Source organism: Lactuca serriola, chromosome 4, assembly GCF_051521515.1.
Source record: "Lactuca serriola cultivar US96UC23 chromosome 4, Lser_US96UC23_V15, whole genome shotgun sequence".
NCBI classification, from domain to species: Eukaryota; Viridiplantae; Streptophyta; class Magnoliopsida; order Asterales; family Asteraceae; genus Lactuca; species Lactuca serriola.
Genome location: NC_136411.1, coordinates 213,698,066 through 213,714,965, shown reverse-complemented (window position 1 = coordinate 213,714,965; position 16,900 = coordinate 213,698,066). Strand labels below are relative to the sequence as shown.

Below are 16,900 nucleotides of genomic sequence, written 5' to 3'. Positions count from 1 at the left end.
AATTTAGTAATTTATTAATATATAACCAAAGCAATTGTATAATGAAATATATATATATATATATATATATATATATATATATATATATATATATATATATATATATATATATATATACTTTATTATTAATATATCACAATCAATCGTCCTCGTTCCAGTGGCGCTATGGCGTTACTAATACGACATGTAAAAAGAAGGTTGCAGACATTGGTGGTAAGCTTGTTGTAGTCACCACCGACCCTTTAATGGGTTTAAATTATGCTCTGATCCCGATGACCTTTAGTTTTCTACTGGTTTATGTGTAATATTCTAATTTCTAATCATAAATATAGTAAAGTAGAGAAAGAGCTTAATCTTTGTTCATTGGCTTATGATATAAGGTGATAATTTGTGTATTAGGTTATGTGAGTTTGGGAATCAATAAAGGATTGATGAAGTTCTTTGTTTATTAACCTTTCTGCTTTATTGTTTTTCTCTAATTTCTGGATATAATCTTGACGAAGATGAATGATGGAGTTTGTAAACTATTAATATCCAAATCAAACAATAATATTATTATGAACAATATTGCAACCTAGTTTTGCAAATGCTCAAGGTAGTAGTCATGTCCACCATTAAAAGCAAGGAAGACAGGAAGAGGTACGTATTGCTGAATTGAAGGAAGGAGGTAAACGTTATGCTTCATGGTAAGTTTTTGGAAACAAAAATATATTTTCTCTCTCTTAAATATTTATAAATTAAAATTAGAGGTATAAATGTCAATATATAATTTTTTCAGTGGAAGGATAAAATACGTGAAAAAATTACCAATCTTTGTAATGTCAAAAACTTAACGTCTTATAAGGGCCCTCCTTCCTTCCTTTTCGCACAAAAGTCAAAAAAGGAAAAAGAAAAAGAAGGGACAACCACCGATCTCTATTGCCATTTTTTAAGGAGTTTTGATTTTTTAATAAGAAAGATTCTATTTTGATTTTTTGATTTTAGAACTAAAAAAAAAAAAAAAAAACCCTCAGTTTTATCTATTACTTGTTTTTTGAGCTCCATCACGTTACCAAAATATAAACTGAGCTTTTTTTTGTCATAAAAGTTGATATTTATTAAAACCTATTACCAATTGGCAGTTCAGTTTTAACCTAACTGATTTGCTTTTTTCCTTATGGTTAAAAAGAATCGGTTTTGAAATGTGCACCTTTACCAAGAATAACATAATTCAATTTCATATTTTTTACTAAGTTATATGATTTACTAAGTTATATTCTTAGTTTTAAGAAGACCCATTTCACAAGACCTAATGTGGTGTACAACAAAAACAACAATAAAAAGAAGAATAAACGTGACCTAGAGTTTTAAATTCAGTAATTTTTTAGGTGATCCATGCTAAACGAACACATGAGTTAGAGGCATATAGAGTTATGTGTCGGTAATCAACTCCATTAATGAATAACAATAAACATTATAAAGTTGAATTTTTTTAAAAAAATATATTTTAAATGTAAAACTGAAAACATTATAAAATGTTTGCTAAAGGTCTCATCTTGGAAAGGTATGATCCGCTTCAGGAAGAGGTGGAAGTTGGATCCCCGATTTATTGGACCATTCTGGGTTATTGTCATGGTTGGCAAGGTTGCTTATAGATTGGATCTTCTGGAGGAGTTCGATCAGATTCATAGCACTTTCCACATTTCGCAGTTGTGGAAGTGCGTTTTGGACGAGGATGTAGTGGTATCATTGGATGATATTCAAGTTAATGAGCATCTGAACTATGGCGAGAGTCAAGTAGCAGCTATTCTAGAAATGAAGGTAAAGGTTATGCATAGCAAGGAGGTACCTTTGGTAAAGGTACAACGGTAGCATCGGAGGGGATCCGAGTAGACCTGGGAGCCGGAGGCTGAGATGCGGGAGCATTATCCAGATTTTTTCCTTGCAACAGGCTTCAAGGATGAATCCTAGTTCAAGTGGCAGAGAGTTGTAACATCCCAACTTCCAGGTATGAGATTTATTCCTTAAAAGGTAAATTCCCCTTGGAACTCGTCGAGTTGATGGCCTCAACTCGACTTGTTGAAGGCTTTTGGGCTACTCGATGAGTTGGCAAGGAAAAACTCGATGAGCTGGTGACTGATTAACAAATCCTAATTTTTAAGGTGTTGCACCCTATTTAAACTCCTTATACCCTTTGGGTGGCCTCCGTATCAGTCCCCTCTCTCCAGAAAACCCTAGTTCGCGCATCTTTTCCCATATTTGTGTCTGTGTGTGAGCTTGAAGAGTGAATTCTTGGTGCTCTTTTGAAGGAGCTTGAGGTTGGAAGTGTCTATATTAAAGGGAAGGTTGCAGATCCAAAAACTCTTGGAGTATTGCAGTTCTTTCGAGGTAAAAAGTCGACAACTTGCTTATCTATTGCTTAGATCTGTTCCTTGGAAGTTTATTGTCATATTTAGCTCATTTTGGGATTGTTTATGGGGTTGAGCATTTCATGAAGTTATCACTTCAGATCTGGACGTTTTGTGGCCTCTTTTGGCTTAAAGTTTCAAGCTTTATCAAGTTCTAGGCCCTTTTCATGCTTTAGGTCCCTTATTAAGCCTTCTTTGAGTTTTGGAGCCTCTTGGTGACATGCATGGATGTAAAGTTAGCAACTTTACGTGGTTTTCCAGCTCTTGGGTATCAGATCTACATTTTAAAGCATTACACTTGATAAAAAAGGGCTGAATGTGTTAAGCTGGGAAAACTCGGCAAGTTGTCCAGCCAACTCGACAAGTTGGTTAGGGTTTTCCTGCTTCTCTAGATACTATAGGAACTCGACGAGTTAGTGGTGCACTCGAAGAGTTGGGTCAACATGGACGGTTGACCTTGACTGTTGACGACTCTTATGATCAGTGAAAAGTTTGCACTTCGCGCCATAGAGGTAATGCCTCCATATTTTCAGAGCGAAAACTACCGCCGCCAACTCCAAATCGTGACTAGGGTAGTTCTTTTCATGATCCTTCAGTTGTCGAGACACATATGCTATCATCTTTTCTCTTTGGGTCAAAACACAACCCAACCCAACACCTAACGCATCGCTATAGACAGCGAAGTCTTCGACTCCATCGGGTAGAGAAAGAATTGGTGCCTCACATAGCTTCTCGAATGCTTCTTTATGCTTATCACTCCAAGCATAAGTAGCTCCTTTGTGGGTCAAACCTGTTAATGGACTAGCGATCGAAGAAAAGCCTTGAATAAACCTTCGGTAATATCCGGCTAATCCTAAAAAGCTTCGGATCTCCGTGGGACTTTTTGGTTGTTCCCACTTCATCACAGCTTCGATTTTTGCTGGATCAACCATTATCCCTTCTTGGTTAACCACGTGACCCAAGAATTGGACTTCTCGAATCCAAAAATCACATTTGGAGAACTTAGCATACAGCTTCTCCTTCTTCAAGACTTCTAACACTTCTCGCAAGTGTCTGCCATGCTCCTCTTGGCTTTTCGAATATATCAGAATGTCATCTATGAACACTATCATAGATTTATCAAGGAACGGATTACAAACATTGTTCATTAAATCCATGAATATTGCTAGAGCATTGGTTAGTCCAAACGACATAACCAAAAACTCGTAGTGTCCATATCGTGTTTTGAATGCAGTCTTCTCGATATCCTGCTCTCTTACCTTCAGCTGATGATATCCTGACCTCAGATCGATCTTTGAAAAATAACATGAGCCTTGCAGCTGATCGAACAGGTCATCAATCCTCGGCAACGGATATCTATTCTTTATTATTGCCTTGTTCAGCTCTCTGTAATCGATGCACATTCTCATACTTCCATCTTTCTTCTTCACGAATAACACTAGATCTCCCCAGGGTGATGAACTAGGTCTAATGAAACCTTTGTCCAATAACTCCTAAATTTGCATCATTAGCTCCTTCATCTCCGTTGGTGCTAATCGATAAGGTGTTTTTGCTATCGGCGTCGTCCCTGGTAACAAGTCTACTCTAAACTCCACTTGTCTATCAGGCGGTAATCCGGGAAGATCTTTGGGAAATACTTCCAGATAGTCACACACGACATGAATGCTCTGCATCTCCTTTTTCTCCTTCTTAGCATCGATCACGAATGCTAGATACGATGTAACGCCCCAGGTTTTCTCGGTACGTTTGGTTATTTTAATTTAATTATCCTTGTAACCTTGGGTTAATTTATTTAACCAATGTCTAATTTCTTATGTTATTGGACTCTTTTGATCATCTTGTAAACTCCTTTTTGAAGTCCATGGACTATGGGCCTATTTGCAATGTCCATCTAGTTAATAGTACTTAATGTGTAAATTGAATCATTTGGAACACACACAAGGAAAACACTCTAAACCCTCCCTCTCTCTCAAAAATCGTCCCTCTCTCTCTCTCTTTGGGATCAAGAGCAGCCAAGGGGCTGTTTGGAGCTTAATTCTTGTTCATTTCCACCCTTGATTCGTATTGGTATGAACCTCCTTATCCTTTCTTACAACTTGATTCATAACCTTGTTCTAGTTTTATGATTTCATCTTCACCTCTTCTCCTTCTTATTTTATTTGTAATTGTATGTTATACATCATCTCAAGATCCTATCTTCACCCCATATATGGTGGATGATGGATCTAGGGGATTACATGTGGCAAAAGATCATGGAAACCCTAAAAGGGAGAATGATGATTTTATGTGCTTATGTTTATTTTCATGTTGATTATTATTACATCCTTGAGGCTAAATGAAATCCTAATGATCCCTAACCCTTTTTAGTACCACCATTATCATGGGGACTGAATTGGGATGATGAACACATCTTAAAATGTGTTTCAAAAGGAGAAGGATGGATAAGCCAAAAAGGAATCACGGGTGGCTACGATTCTGTTTTCCATCAGATCTGTAGTCATTTTGTAAAAATCATATCTGGAGCTCTAGAACTCAAACGGACCCCAAACCAGTTCCAAAAGTTCAAAAATTGAGTTGGCTAACTTTCTTAAGAAGGCCAACCTCACTGATAAGGGCTTTATCTATGTGAAAGAATGGCATCTTTGCTGTTAGGTCTGATCCGGGTCTGTTCTGATATGTCATTTTGTTTTCATCATTTCTAAGGCTTGGAAAAGGATTCAAAGTGATTCCAAGTTTCTATATGTTCCTTATATTATGAATTTAAGATCTGGAAAATATGGGGTGTTATTTCCAATTATAAATTGGTTAGAATGGATCCACACTCCAGGTCAGTGGGCAGTCACCAGCTTTTGCTAGTGCTGTGATTGTCCACAATGTGAATTTTATATCTGGAGTTTGAGAGATGCTTTTCATTCAATTCCAACTCTGAGACTTTCACTTGTATGTCCTTTACTTCTCTTAATTTTCTTTTGGACGAATTCTACTCACAAGTTGGGTAGAATTGGCCAACATCACTTGACTGTATTGTTGGAGACAGAAGTGATACACCATTTTGTAAAATTCATATTTAATTCATCTTTTGGAGTTACAATGAGTTCTTTATAGTTATGGAATCCTGAGCAATCATAGTTTCCTATAAAATTTAGTTAAAACTATGTTTCTGTTTTATATTTTGGAGTAAATCCGTTTTGAACAGCAGGTCTGTTTTAGAGACCTTGCTGTGATTACTCTTTTCTCAACTCATAGCTTCGTTACTTCTCCTTTCTAACCTTTAGTCCTTCTTAGGTGAGGTTTTGAAGTTTTCTCAAGCTTGGTAGCATTATTTGATTGTTATCCATCCTTAATACTCACTCAAGGTGAGTTCTCTCACACCGTTGTATTGATGATTGTGTTTGCTAGTTAGCTCGTGTGTGATTATTTGAATTTATTATAAAAGCATGCTATATAAGTATTGTTTTAATTCGTACATGTGCATTGTATGTAACTAATTATGGATATGGGGACACCACCAAAGGATACGGATTTACCGGTGCGGTGGGTAGGTAAGATCACCAACGTAATACTCTTCGTGAGGTGCGGTGATTAGGGCCAAATGATACGGGATCTTCCCGGTGCGGTTCAAACCTACAAGTCCTTCTCGTAATATAGACATTGATTCGTTCTTTGTCTTTATCATTATAATTGGAAAATGGATTAGGGCTAGTAAATATGAATGTTAGTACAATGTATGTGTTTGAATTCACTAAGCTTCGTGCTTATGTTTTTCCCTTATAACTTTTCAGGTGTTAAGATTAAAGAGGCTAAGGCTTGACATGGAGCATCGGGACATCGCTACTAGTTATTTTGTTGGGACCTTATTATTATTATTACTTCCGCACTTATTTTATATGGTTATTAAGTTGATGGATTATGTTATGACTATTTCAGTTGTTTTAATTTAATTTAAGATGGGTTTTAAAAGTTTAAAATTTTTGCAAAAAAAAAAATTGGGTGTCACAAGTTGGTATCAGAGCCACAGTTTGAGGGAACTAGGCATTCTTGTGGATGTTCTAGACTCAAATTTGAGGCTCTATAAGAGTTTATTTTCTTTTTAAAATATTTTTCAAACTTTCTGAAGACTAGTAGTGAAAGATGTCGCGGTGTACCAGTCAGCCAGCCAAGTAAGCCTTATTTCTTATGTTAAATGTTTATGTTAAATTGTTGACTATGAATTGGATTCTACTAGCCTTAAAATATTAGATTACACACTTAGTTAGTGTTAACATGTGAGAGAGTTGTAAAATTAACGGCTAGAGCGAACTTGAAATTTTGAAACTAGACGCGAATGCGAAATTGGAACTTGTGTGGAAGGTAGTAGAAGGGCCCCTACTATTTGAAACATCGGTGCCGGTTTCGAGTCGGGGCAAGGTTGAAAAATTTTCGGCAAGCTGAGTGTTTTGTCTTCCTAGAAATATCTAGGCTGAATTGTTTCTAAGATTTTCCTTCTTCTGTGGATACCAATGGCTCCGCCTGCTCGACTTAATCAGCTCCAAATGGAGCAAGTTATGGATATTGTCGTTGAGGAATTCAATAACGGTTTCAACGAACTAATCCCGGGTGTGACCAACGACATAATCAACCAATTCGGTGCTCTTCTGGATGAGCGCCTCGCGGCTATTCCCGGGGAAGCGTTACTGTCTCTGCCTGTTCAGGATTCGGCATACTACTTCGAGAAGTTCAACAAGTGTAGCTCTCCTCTTTGCAATGGTGAATCCGACCCAGTTGCTACTAAGCCCTGGGTGTCAGATGTTGAGGGCGCCTTCATAAGTGTTGGGTGTCCGGACTAGTACAAAGCAGTGATCGCCATGAATCAGCTGTGAAAAAGGGGAAAGACATAGTGGAACACCATCACCGCTCTATTGAACGAAGACTAAGTGAGGGCCATGTCTTGGGCCCAATTTGTGGAGAGGTTCGAGGCACAATATGTGCCTAAGGTGGAGCAGCAGCGGATGCAGCAAGAGTTCATGGCCTTACAGCAGACTACTGAATCCGTTAGTGACCTGAACGCCAAGTTCTTGGGGATGCTATCTTTTTGCCCCTCGTTTGCTGGGAACGCGGCCTGGTTAGTCAGCCAGTACACGGCCATCCTACGTATCGAGATTCGGGAATTCGTTAGCATGCAGGAGTTCCCGACTTTATCCGCGATCATGGATGCAGCGAGGAGGAGGGAAATCGAGTTGCAGACCCAATCCAAGAGGAAGGCCAATGACACCTCTTCCAAGACATCCAGAGATGCCCAGAAAACGCAAAAGCAGGGTAGTAAGTCAAGGTATGAGTATAGGACGTCTTCAGGGCGAGAAAAATATGTTGATATGCTACAACTGCAAAAAGCCAGGGCATCATTGGAAGAATTGTAGGGATCCCCCTGCGAGTGCAGTTCCTCAGATTACTTCTGCTGCTCCCGTCTGCTATCACTGCAACGAGACGGGACACAAGAAGCCCGAATGTCCAAAGTTGAAGGCTGGTAAAGGAAGCGGGGGTACAAATCCTGCAATTGCATCGTCTTCTAAGGGACCCACTATGGTGACACGAGGTCGTGCTCACCAGATGACTGTGGAGGAGCCGGTGATTACAACGACAATGGCAGACACTTATTTGCTAGATTCCAAGCCCGATGTTGTTATGTTTGATAGCGGTGCTACCCATTCTTTTGTATCTCACACGTTTATTAATCGTTTGGGGCGTAGTATCGGAAAATTGGCTCACCCAATGGTTGTCGATGTTGTCGACAACCGCACTATTTATGTCACCGATGTTTATCGAGGTTACACTCTCGAGTTTTCTGGAGTTGAATTCCCCATTGATCTTATCCCTATTGCGATGCGAGAGCTCTGCGTTATCGTAGGCATGGATTGGCTTGATGCGTTTGATGCGGAAATCCACTGTCGTAAGAAGCAAGTTCGTGTTCGAAACCCTAGAGGTGGAGAACTTATTATTCAGGGGGACATTCCCCGCCTGGCTATGGCTTCTTGCTCTTCTGCTATAGCACTAGACGACGTTCCTATCGTTTCCGACTTCAGCGGTGTCTTTCCGGAGGAACTCCCTGGCTTTCCACCTATTCAGCAAGTGGAGTTTCACATTGATTTGGTGCCAGGTGCGACTCCGGTAGCGAAATCTCCTTACCGCTTGGCACCACCTGAAATGAAAGAGCTCCAAGATCAACTTCAAGAACTAAGTGATAAAGGGTTTATACGGCTAAGCTGCTCGCCTTGGGGTGCTCCTATTCTCTTTGTGAAGAAGAAAGATGGATCCCAGCGAATGTATATTGATTATAGGGAGCTAAACAAGCGCACGATAAAGAATAGGTACCCGTTGGCACGTATTGACGATCTTTTCGATCAGCTTCAGGGAGCATCTTGGTTTTCCAAGATTGATTTACGTTACGGTTACCATCAGATGCGGGTTCGTGAAGAAGACATTGAGAAAACAGCATTTCGTACTCACCCTCTGACATTGAGAAAACGGTATTAAGGTCGATCAATCCAAGGTTAATGCGGTTAAACAATGGAAGATTCCAAAAACACCTTCTGAAATTCGCAGTTTCTTGGGTTTAGCCGGTTATTACCGGAGGTTCATTGAAAATTTCTCTAAAATCGCCTTACCACTCACCCGATTGACCAAGAAATCAATGAATTTCGTTTGGGGCCCGGAGCAGCAGCTGGCGTTTGATGAGCTAAGGAAACGATTGTGTGATGCTCCGATTTTGGCCTTACCTGATGGGGTTGAGGATATGGTGGTTTACTGTGATGCATCGCTTCAAGGTCTTGGTGCCGTGTTAATGCAACGAGATAGGGTGATAGTCTATGCCTCCCGACAGCTGAAACCCCACGAACGAAACTACCCCACTCATGATTTGGAGCTTGGGGCTGTTGTTTTCGCTCTTAAGATTTGGAGACACTATCTCTATGGAGTGAAGTTTATCATATACACTGACCATAAGAGTCTAAAATATTTGTTCGAGCAGCGGGATTTGAATATGAGGCAGATCCGAGGGTTGGATGTGGTAAAAGATTATGATTGTGAAATTCACTACCACCCCGGTAAAGCTAATGTGGTAGCTGATGCTCTCAGTCGTAAACAATCTGCCGAACCGATTCGAGCTAAGTGTCTCCGGATCACGATGGTGTCGTCTTTGTTAGATCTAATCCGGGACGCCCAAAAGACGGCAATACTGGAGGAAAACATCAGGCGTGAGAAGATTGGGAAAGAGTTGCCTAAGATGGAACGAGACGGGCGGGGTTTGCTGACTCGCTACGGTAGGGGTTGGGTCCCATATACCGGGGGAAATCGGAAAACCCTAATGGATGAGTCTCATAAGTCAAAATTTTCTATCCATCCTGGTGCTACTAAAATGTATCGGGACCTTCATGAGGCTTACTGGTGGCATGGAATGAAGAATGATGTGGCTCGATTTGTGGAAGAATGTATGACCTGTCGGAAGGTCAAGGTGGAACACCAGAAACCGCATGGGAAGTTGCAACCATTAGAGATTCCTGAATGGAAATGGGAGCATCTAACCATGGACTTCATTACAAAACTTCCTAGAACTGCCCGAGGATCAGATACGATATGGGTGATTGTTGATCGTTTGACTAAGAGTGCTCACTTTTTGGCTATAAAGGAGAGCTCATCGGCGGAGAAATTAGCCGAGATCTTTGTTCGGGAGATTGTCTCATTACATGGGGTGCCCGTTTCTATCATCTCCGATCGAGACACCCGATTTACCTCTCGGTTCTGGAGGAAGTTTCAAGAGGAAGTGGGCACACGATTACATTTTAGTACCGCCTTCCATCCGCAGACAGACGGGCAGAGTGAGCGGACGATTCAGACCTTGGAGGACATGCTTAGGGCGTGTGCGATTGATTTTGGGGGTAGTTGGGATGACCATCTACATCTAGCTGAGTTTTCTTATAACAACAGCTATCACTCGAGCATTAAAATGCCTCCGTATGAAGCCTTGTACGGGAGGAAGTGCAGGACGCCCGTTTGTTGGGGCGAGGTTGGGCAGAGGGTACTTGGGAGTACTGATATCGTGCTACAGACTACGGAGAAAATCCAAGTGATTCGGGATCATTTGGTCACAGCGAGCAGTCGTCAGAAAAGTTATGCTGACAAAAGACGCTCCAATCTTGAGTTCCAGGTGGGAGATTATGTGTTGCTTAAAGTCTCCCCCTGGAAAGGTGTGATTCGATTTCGGAAGCGGGGAAAGCTCGGACCCCGATTCATTGGACCCTACAAGGTCATAGCTCGTGTGGGGAAGGTGGCTTACCGTTTAGAGCTTCCTGACGAGCTTAGTTTAATTCATAATACGTTCCATGTGTCTCAGTTACAAAAATGCGTTGTTGATGAGACCGCTGTGATACCACTGGAGGACATACAAATTGACGAGCGTCTCAATTATGTTGAGAAACCAATCGCTATTTTAGAACGAAAGACGAAAGCTCTCCGCAACAAGACTATAAACCTGGTAAAGGTGCAATGGCAACATAGGAAGGGTTCGGAATGGACTTGGGAACCGGAATGCGAGATGCGGACTCATTATCCGGATCTGTTTCTAGGTGTTGACTTCGAGGACGAAGTCCGTTCTTAGTGGGGGAGAGTTGTAACGCCCCAGGTTTTCTCGGTACGTTTGGTTATTTTAATTTAATTATCCTTGTAACCTTGGGTTAATTTATTTAACCAATGTCTAATTTCTTATGTTATTGGACTCTTTTGATCATCTTGTAAACTCCTTTTTGAAGTCCATGGACTATGGGCCTATTTGCAATGTCCATCTAGTTAATAGTACTTAATGTGTAAACTGAATCATTTGGAACACACACAAGGAAAACACTCTAAACCCTCCCTCTCTCTCAAAAATCGTCCCTCTCTCTCTCTCTTTGGGATCAAGAGCAGCCAAGGGGCTGTTTGGAGCTTAATTCTTGTTCATTTCCACCCTTGATTCGTATTGGTATGAACCTCATTATCCTTTCTTACAACTTGATTCATAACCTTGTTCTAGTTTTATGATTTCATCTTCACCTCTTCTCCTTCTTATTTTATTTGTAATTGTATGTTATACATCATCTCAAGATCCTATCTTCACCCCATATATGGTGGATGATGGATCTAGGGGATTACATGTGGCAAAAGATCATGGAAACCCTAAAAGGGAGAATGATGATTTTATGTGCTTATGTTTATTTTCATGTTGATTATTATTACATCCTTGAGGCTAAATGAAATCCTAATGATCCCTAACCCTTTTTAGTACCACCATTATCATGGGGACTGAATTGGGATGATGAACACATCTTAAAATGTGTTTCAAAAGGAGAAGGATGGATAAGCCAAAAAGGAATCACGGGTGGCTACGATTCTGTTTTCCATCAGATCTGTAGTCATTTTGTAAAAATCATATCTGGAGCTCTAGAACTCAAACGGACCCCAAACCAGTTCCAAACGTTCAAAACTTGAGTTGGCTAACTTTCTTAAGAAGGCCAACCTCACTGATAAGGGCTTTATCTATGTGAAAGAATGGCATCTTTGCTGTTAGGTCTGATCCGGGTCTGTTCTGATATGTCATTTTGTTTTCATCATTTCTAAGGCTTGGAAAAGGATCCAGAGTGATTCCAAGTTTCTATATGTTCCTTATATTATGAATTTAAGATCTGGAGAATATGGGGTGTTATTTCCAATTATAAATTGGTTAGAATGGATCCACACTCCAGGTCAGTGGGCAGTCACCAGCTTTTGCTAGTGCTGTGATTGTCCACAATGTGAATTTTATATATGGAGTTTGAGAGATGCTTTTCATTCAATTCCAACTCTGAGACTTTCACTTGTATGTCCTTTACTTCTCTTAATTTTCTTTTGGACGAATTCTACTCACAAGTTGGGTAGAATTGGCCAACATCACTTGACTGTATTGTTGGAGACAGAAGTGATACACCATTTTGTAAAATTCATATTTAATTCATCTTTTGGAGTTAGAATGAGTTCTTTATAGTTATGGAATCCTGAGCAATCATAGTTTCCTATAAAATTTAGTTAAAACTATGTTTCTGTTTTATATTTTGGAGTAAATCCATTTTGAACAGCAGGTCTGTTTTAGAGACCTTGCTGTGATTACTCTTTTCTCAACTCATAGCTTCGTTACTTCTCCTTTCTAACCTTTAGTCCTTCTTAGGTGAGGTTTTGAAGTTTTCTCAAGCTTGGTAGCATTATTTGATTGTTAGCCATCCTTAATACTCACTCAAGGTGAGTTCTCTCACACCGTTGTATTGATGATTGTGTTTGCTAGTTAGCTCGTGTGTGATTATTTGAATTTATTATAAAAGCATGCTATATAAGTATTGTTTTAATTCGTACATGTGCACTGTATGTAACTAATTATGGATATGGGGACACCACCAAAGGATACGGATTTACCGGTGCGGTGGGTAGGTAAGATCACCAACGTAATACTCTTCGTGAGGTGCGGTGATTAGGGCCAAATGATACGGGATCTTCCCGGTGCGGTTCAAACCTACAAGTCCTTCTCGTAATATAGACATTGATTCGTTCTTTGTCTTTATCATTATAATTGGAAAATGGATTAGGGCTAGTAAATATGAATGTTAGTACAATGTCTGTGTTTGAATTCACTAAGCTTCGTGCTTACGTTTTTCCCTTATAACTTTTCAGGTGTTAAGATTAAAGAGGCTAAGGCTTGACATGGAGCATCGGGACATCGCTACTAGTTATTTTGTTGGGACCTTATTATTATTATTACTTCCGCACTTATTTTATATGGTTATTAAGTTGATGGATTATGTTATGACTATTTCAGTTGTTTTAATTTAATTTAAGATGGGTTTTAAAAGTTTAAAATTTTTGCAAAAAAAAAAATTGGGTGTCACATACGATGTAAATCCTTTGGCCAAACACTTTCTGGCTTTCATCAATGAAATGATTCCAGAATTTACTCTGCGTTTATCTCTATACACCATAAATGACTCTTTCTCTGGCAGGTTTACTTTGACTATCTTCTTTCTACACAATATCTCGGCGTCATTGGCGCTAAGCCAATCCATTCCCAACACGATGTCGAAACCGTTTAGTTCGATAGGCAATAATTCCTCGTGAAACTTATTCTCATTCAAGTCAATTAAGATGTTTTTCATACGATGGCTAACAGGTACAAACTTGCCACTAGCAACTTCGACTAATAAAGCATTATCTAGTCTATCAATAGGCAAAGCTAGTTTTTTACCAAATTCATGCGAAATAAAGGAGTAGTTGGCTCCAGAATCAAAAAAATTGGGCAGGCAATTCGTTAACGAGAAAGGTACCTGAAGCGACATCAGCTTCATCTTTGGCAGCTTCTAGTGTCATCTAGAATGCTCTTACTTTCGGCTTTGATGGAATATTGGGTTTTGTTGCCTCCTTCTCCTTCGAACAATCCCTTGAGATGTGCCCCTCCTCACCACACCCATAGCAAACTTTCTTGGTGATGGTGCATTCATTGGCATAATGCCCTGGCTTTCCACATTTGAAGCATGTGGCCACTACGTCACATTTTCCGTGATGCTTCTTCTTACATTTGTCGCACCATTTCGCTTCACCTCCTCCTCCTCTCGAACTAGACTTCAAGAACTTGTTTTTCTTGTTGGACCCCGAAGGTCCATCGAACTTCCTTTTCTCACCAACCTCTATTCTTTCCAGACCCTTTTCCTTCTATCGGGCCTCCACATTCTTAGTTGCTCGAATAGCTGTTTTCAGAGTAGTTGTCATCTTGACTGTCGGGCCAAAGTCAGCAGGCAGTCCGTTAGCGAACCCCTCGATCTTGGAGAGTTCCGTTGGCACTAGGTACGGAAATAACTTCATTTTCTCAGTGAATGCAGTAGCATAGTCATCTATGCTCATCCTCCCCTTCTTCAAGTTTTGGAACTCATTGTTCAGATCAATCAGATCTATCTCTGAACAGTCCTGCACCCTTAGTTGTTCCAAGAACTCCTCCCATGACATTTTCAGGGCTTCTCCTCATGGCATAGTATCTGCCAACAAGTTCCACCAGCTCGAGACTCCAGTCTTTAGTTTTATAACTGCAAAGACAGTCTTCTGTTTGTTGCTATAGTCACAACTTTCAAATACCATCTTCATTTCGGAGATCCAATCCATAATCTCAACAGGCTTTGGGCTCCCAGAAAGACTTGGCGGCTTGGCGCCCAACAAATTCTTATACATTCACCCATCCTTGTTGTTTCCCCTTTCCGGGTCATTCCTTTATTCTCCTTGAGTCCCAACTTGACTCATAATGAGACTATTGCTCCCATCCTCCGATTGCTCGGGAATCGGCTCGGGTTGCTCATTGGGTATGATAGGTTCGTCCTTATTTTCATGCAACATCTGTCACATTTCTGATGGGTTTTGAGCATTCTAACACTTCCTAAGTGTACATGCAACCCTAATAACCTTGAATCTATGTTTTCTCTATATACATGCAAATTTCTTTTTCAAGGTTATTTCCTAACTAGCATGGCATGGGGAATATATGAAACATAAAAACTAGTAGAAATACATACCTTGTTGTTGCTTGGATTCCTTCAAGACTTTGTGAACCTAGCACCCCAAATGTTGTGCCTCAAATGCTTCACACAACACCACAAAACTTGGAATAACTTGAGAGAATACTTCTAGCACTCAAAATCGGTTTGCCCTCTCTAGTAACCTTACTAGGTCCGATTTCACTAGCCAAAGGGTCCCTTTTATAGTGGTGTCACAATTAGGGTTTTCACATGAATACTCTTAATTGTCATGACTCTTCATTTCTCATGACCCATGGGTTTGTAACTCCTATGGACTATCCATGGAGCTCCAAATGGTTACATCCATAACCCATAAACCATGGATCATTAATCCACCATAAAAGATTTGATGATTGTTATAATCAACCCTATATATTTAATTAGTCTCACTTTGATCACCAAATTAATACTAGATTAATACTTGATCAAAGACTAATTAAATAATACTATTATTAATATATTAGAACTTATAATATATTTATAATCATAAGTGCCATATTCTCTCATTTAGTTTATCCAAGTATTGCAATGCCATGCAACCCAAATGGGCCATGCCGGGTCAGATCAAGTACATACCAAATAAAGTTATGGACTTAGACACTATATCCAACAGTCTCCCACTTGGATAAGTCTAATAACTATATTTGCAAATATGACTTCAAAATCCGACTAGCAATCGTAGCTCTTTCAAAGTCTCCCGGAACGGAGATGATGATGATACGCCATTTAAGATAAGTGATCATATAATCCTCTGTTCTCATGATATCAGTCAGACAAACACATGGAACATGGTCTTACTTATTGTCCAGCATTTGTTTCTCGATCTCCGATTTGTTTTGACATAGAACTAAATTGAACACATCAATTAGGTTCTGACCGGGCCCGGTACATAGGTCAAAACCAAATCATCGAGGGGCCCAGATATCGCTTCTATTTCTAGAAGGAACAGATAAACTTCGACTGATATGCTTGTACTAACTACTTGTTGAATTACTCACAAAGGCACGTTTTATAACATCGAGTTACCAATGCGTTTTCGTACAATCAATGAATAACCAACTCATAGTCAACAACTCATATCTCTAGGTTTGAAGATTTATATGATATTACCGTCTCACGATCACTCGAGATAAATTCCATGAAGTGATGCAAGTGAGCGTGGGTTGAATCCAATACTCAGCCCTTATGAGTACTCATGAATGTTGTAGCAACCATTGCATTGTCCAAAGCACTTTAGACAAATCATACAAGCCAAATTCATGACAGTCTTAAATCAATACTTACTTCCAAAGTTTGACTGATTGTGGATGGTTCGAATAATATGATATATATACCATAACATAATTATTCTGGAAGTAAAAACATGCAAAATTGAAACATAGTAAACAATCAACACAAGATAGTAACACCTTACTCATAAATAAATAACAACTTTTATTTATCATCAAATTTCAATTACATTTTACAAGTTTCAGGAATCTAATTATTGAAACTAATATCATCCTTCATCCCAATGCGCCTTGCATGTTGTAAATGCTTAACCCTACTCAGTCCCTTCGTGCGGGGATCTGTCGGGTTCTCATCTGATGATACCCTCTTTTCCACGAGGAGTCCTTCTTCTATTCTATGTCTAATGAAATGGTATTTTCTGTCAATGTGCCTAGATCTCCCGTGATCTCTTGGTTCTTTCGCCAAAGCAACCGCACTTTCACTGTCACATAAAATTTCCATTGGCTCCTTTATAGCCGGTACAACTCCAAGGTCTCCGATGAAGTTCTTTAGCCATATCGCCTCGCTTGCTGCCTCGCTTGCTGCTATGTACTCTGATTCACAAGTCGAATCAGCTACTGTCTCCTGCTTGGAATTTTTCCAAGTAATGGCTCCTCCATTTAGGATAAAGACCCAGCCTGACTGAGAGCGGAAATT

General features: G+C 39.8%; 1 protein-coding gene across 1 annotated transcript; it reads left to right on the top strand.

Annotated features, from left to right (window-relative positions):
• Positions 1-7,309: 7,309 nt before the first annotated feature.
• LOC145099171 (uncharacterized) lies at positions 7,310-8,897 on the top strand. Its single transcript, XM_079036762.1, has 3 exons — positions 7,310-7,695; positions 7,784-8,513; positions 8,823-8,897. The coding sequence occupies exons 1-3, from the start codon at positions 7,310-7,312 to the stop codon at positions 8,895-8,897; spliced, it is 1,191 nt and encodes a 396-aa protein (XP_078892888.1).
• The last annotated feature ends 8,003 nt before the right edge of the window (positions 8,898-16,900 follow it).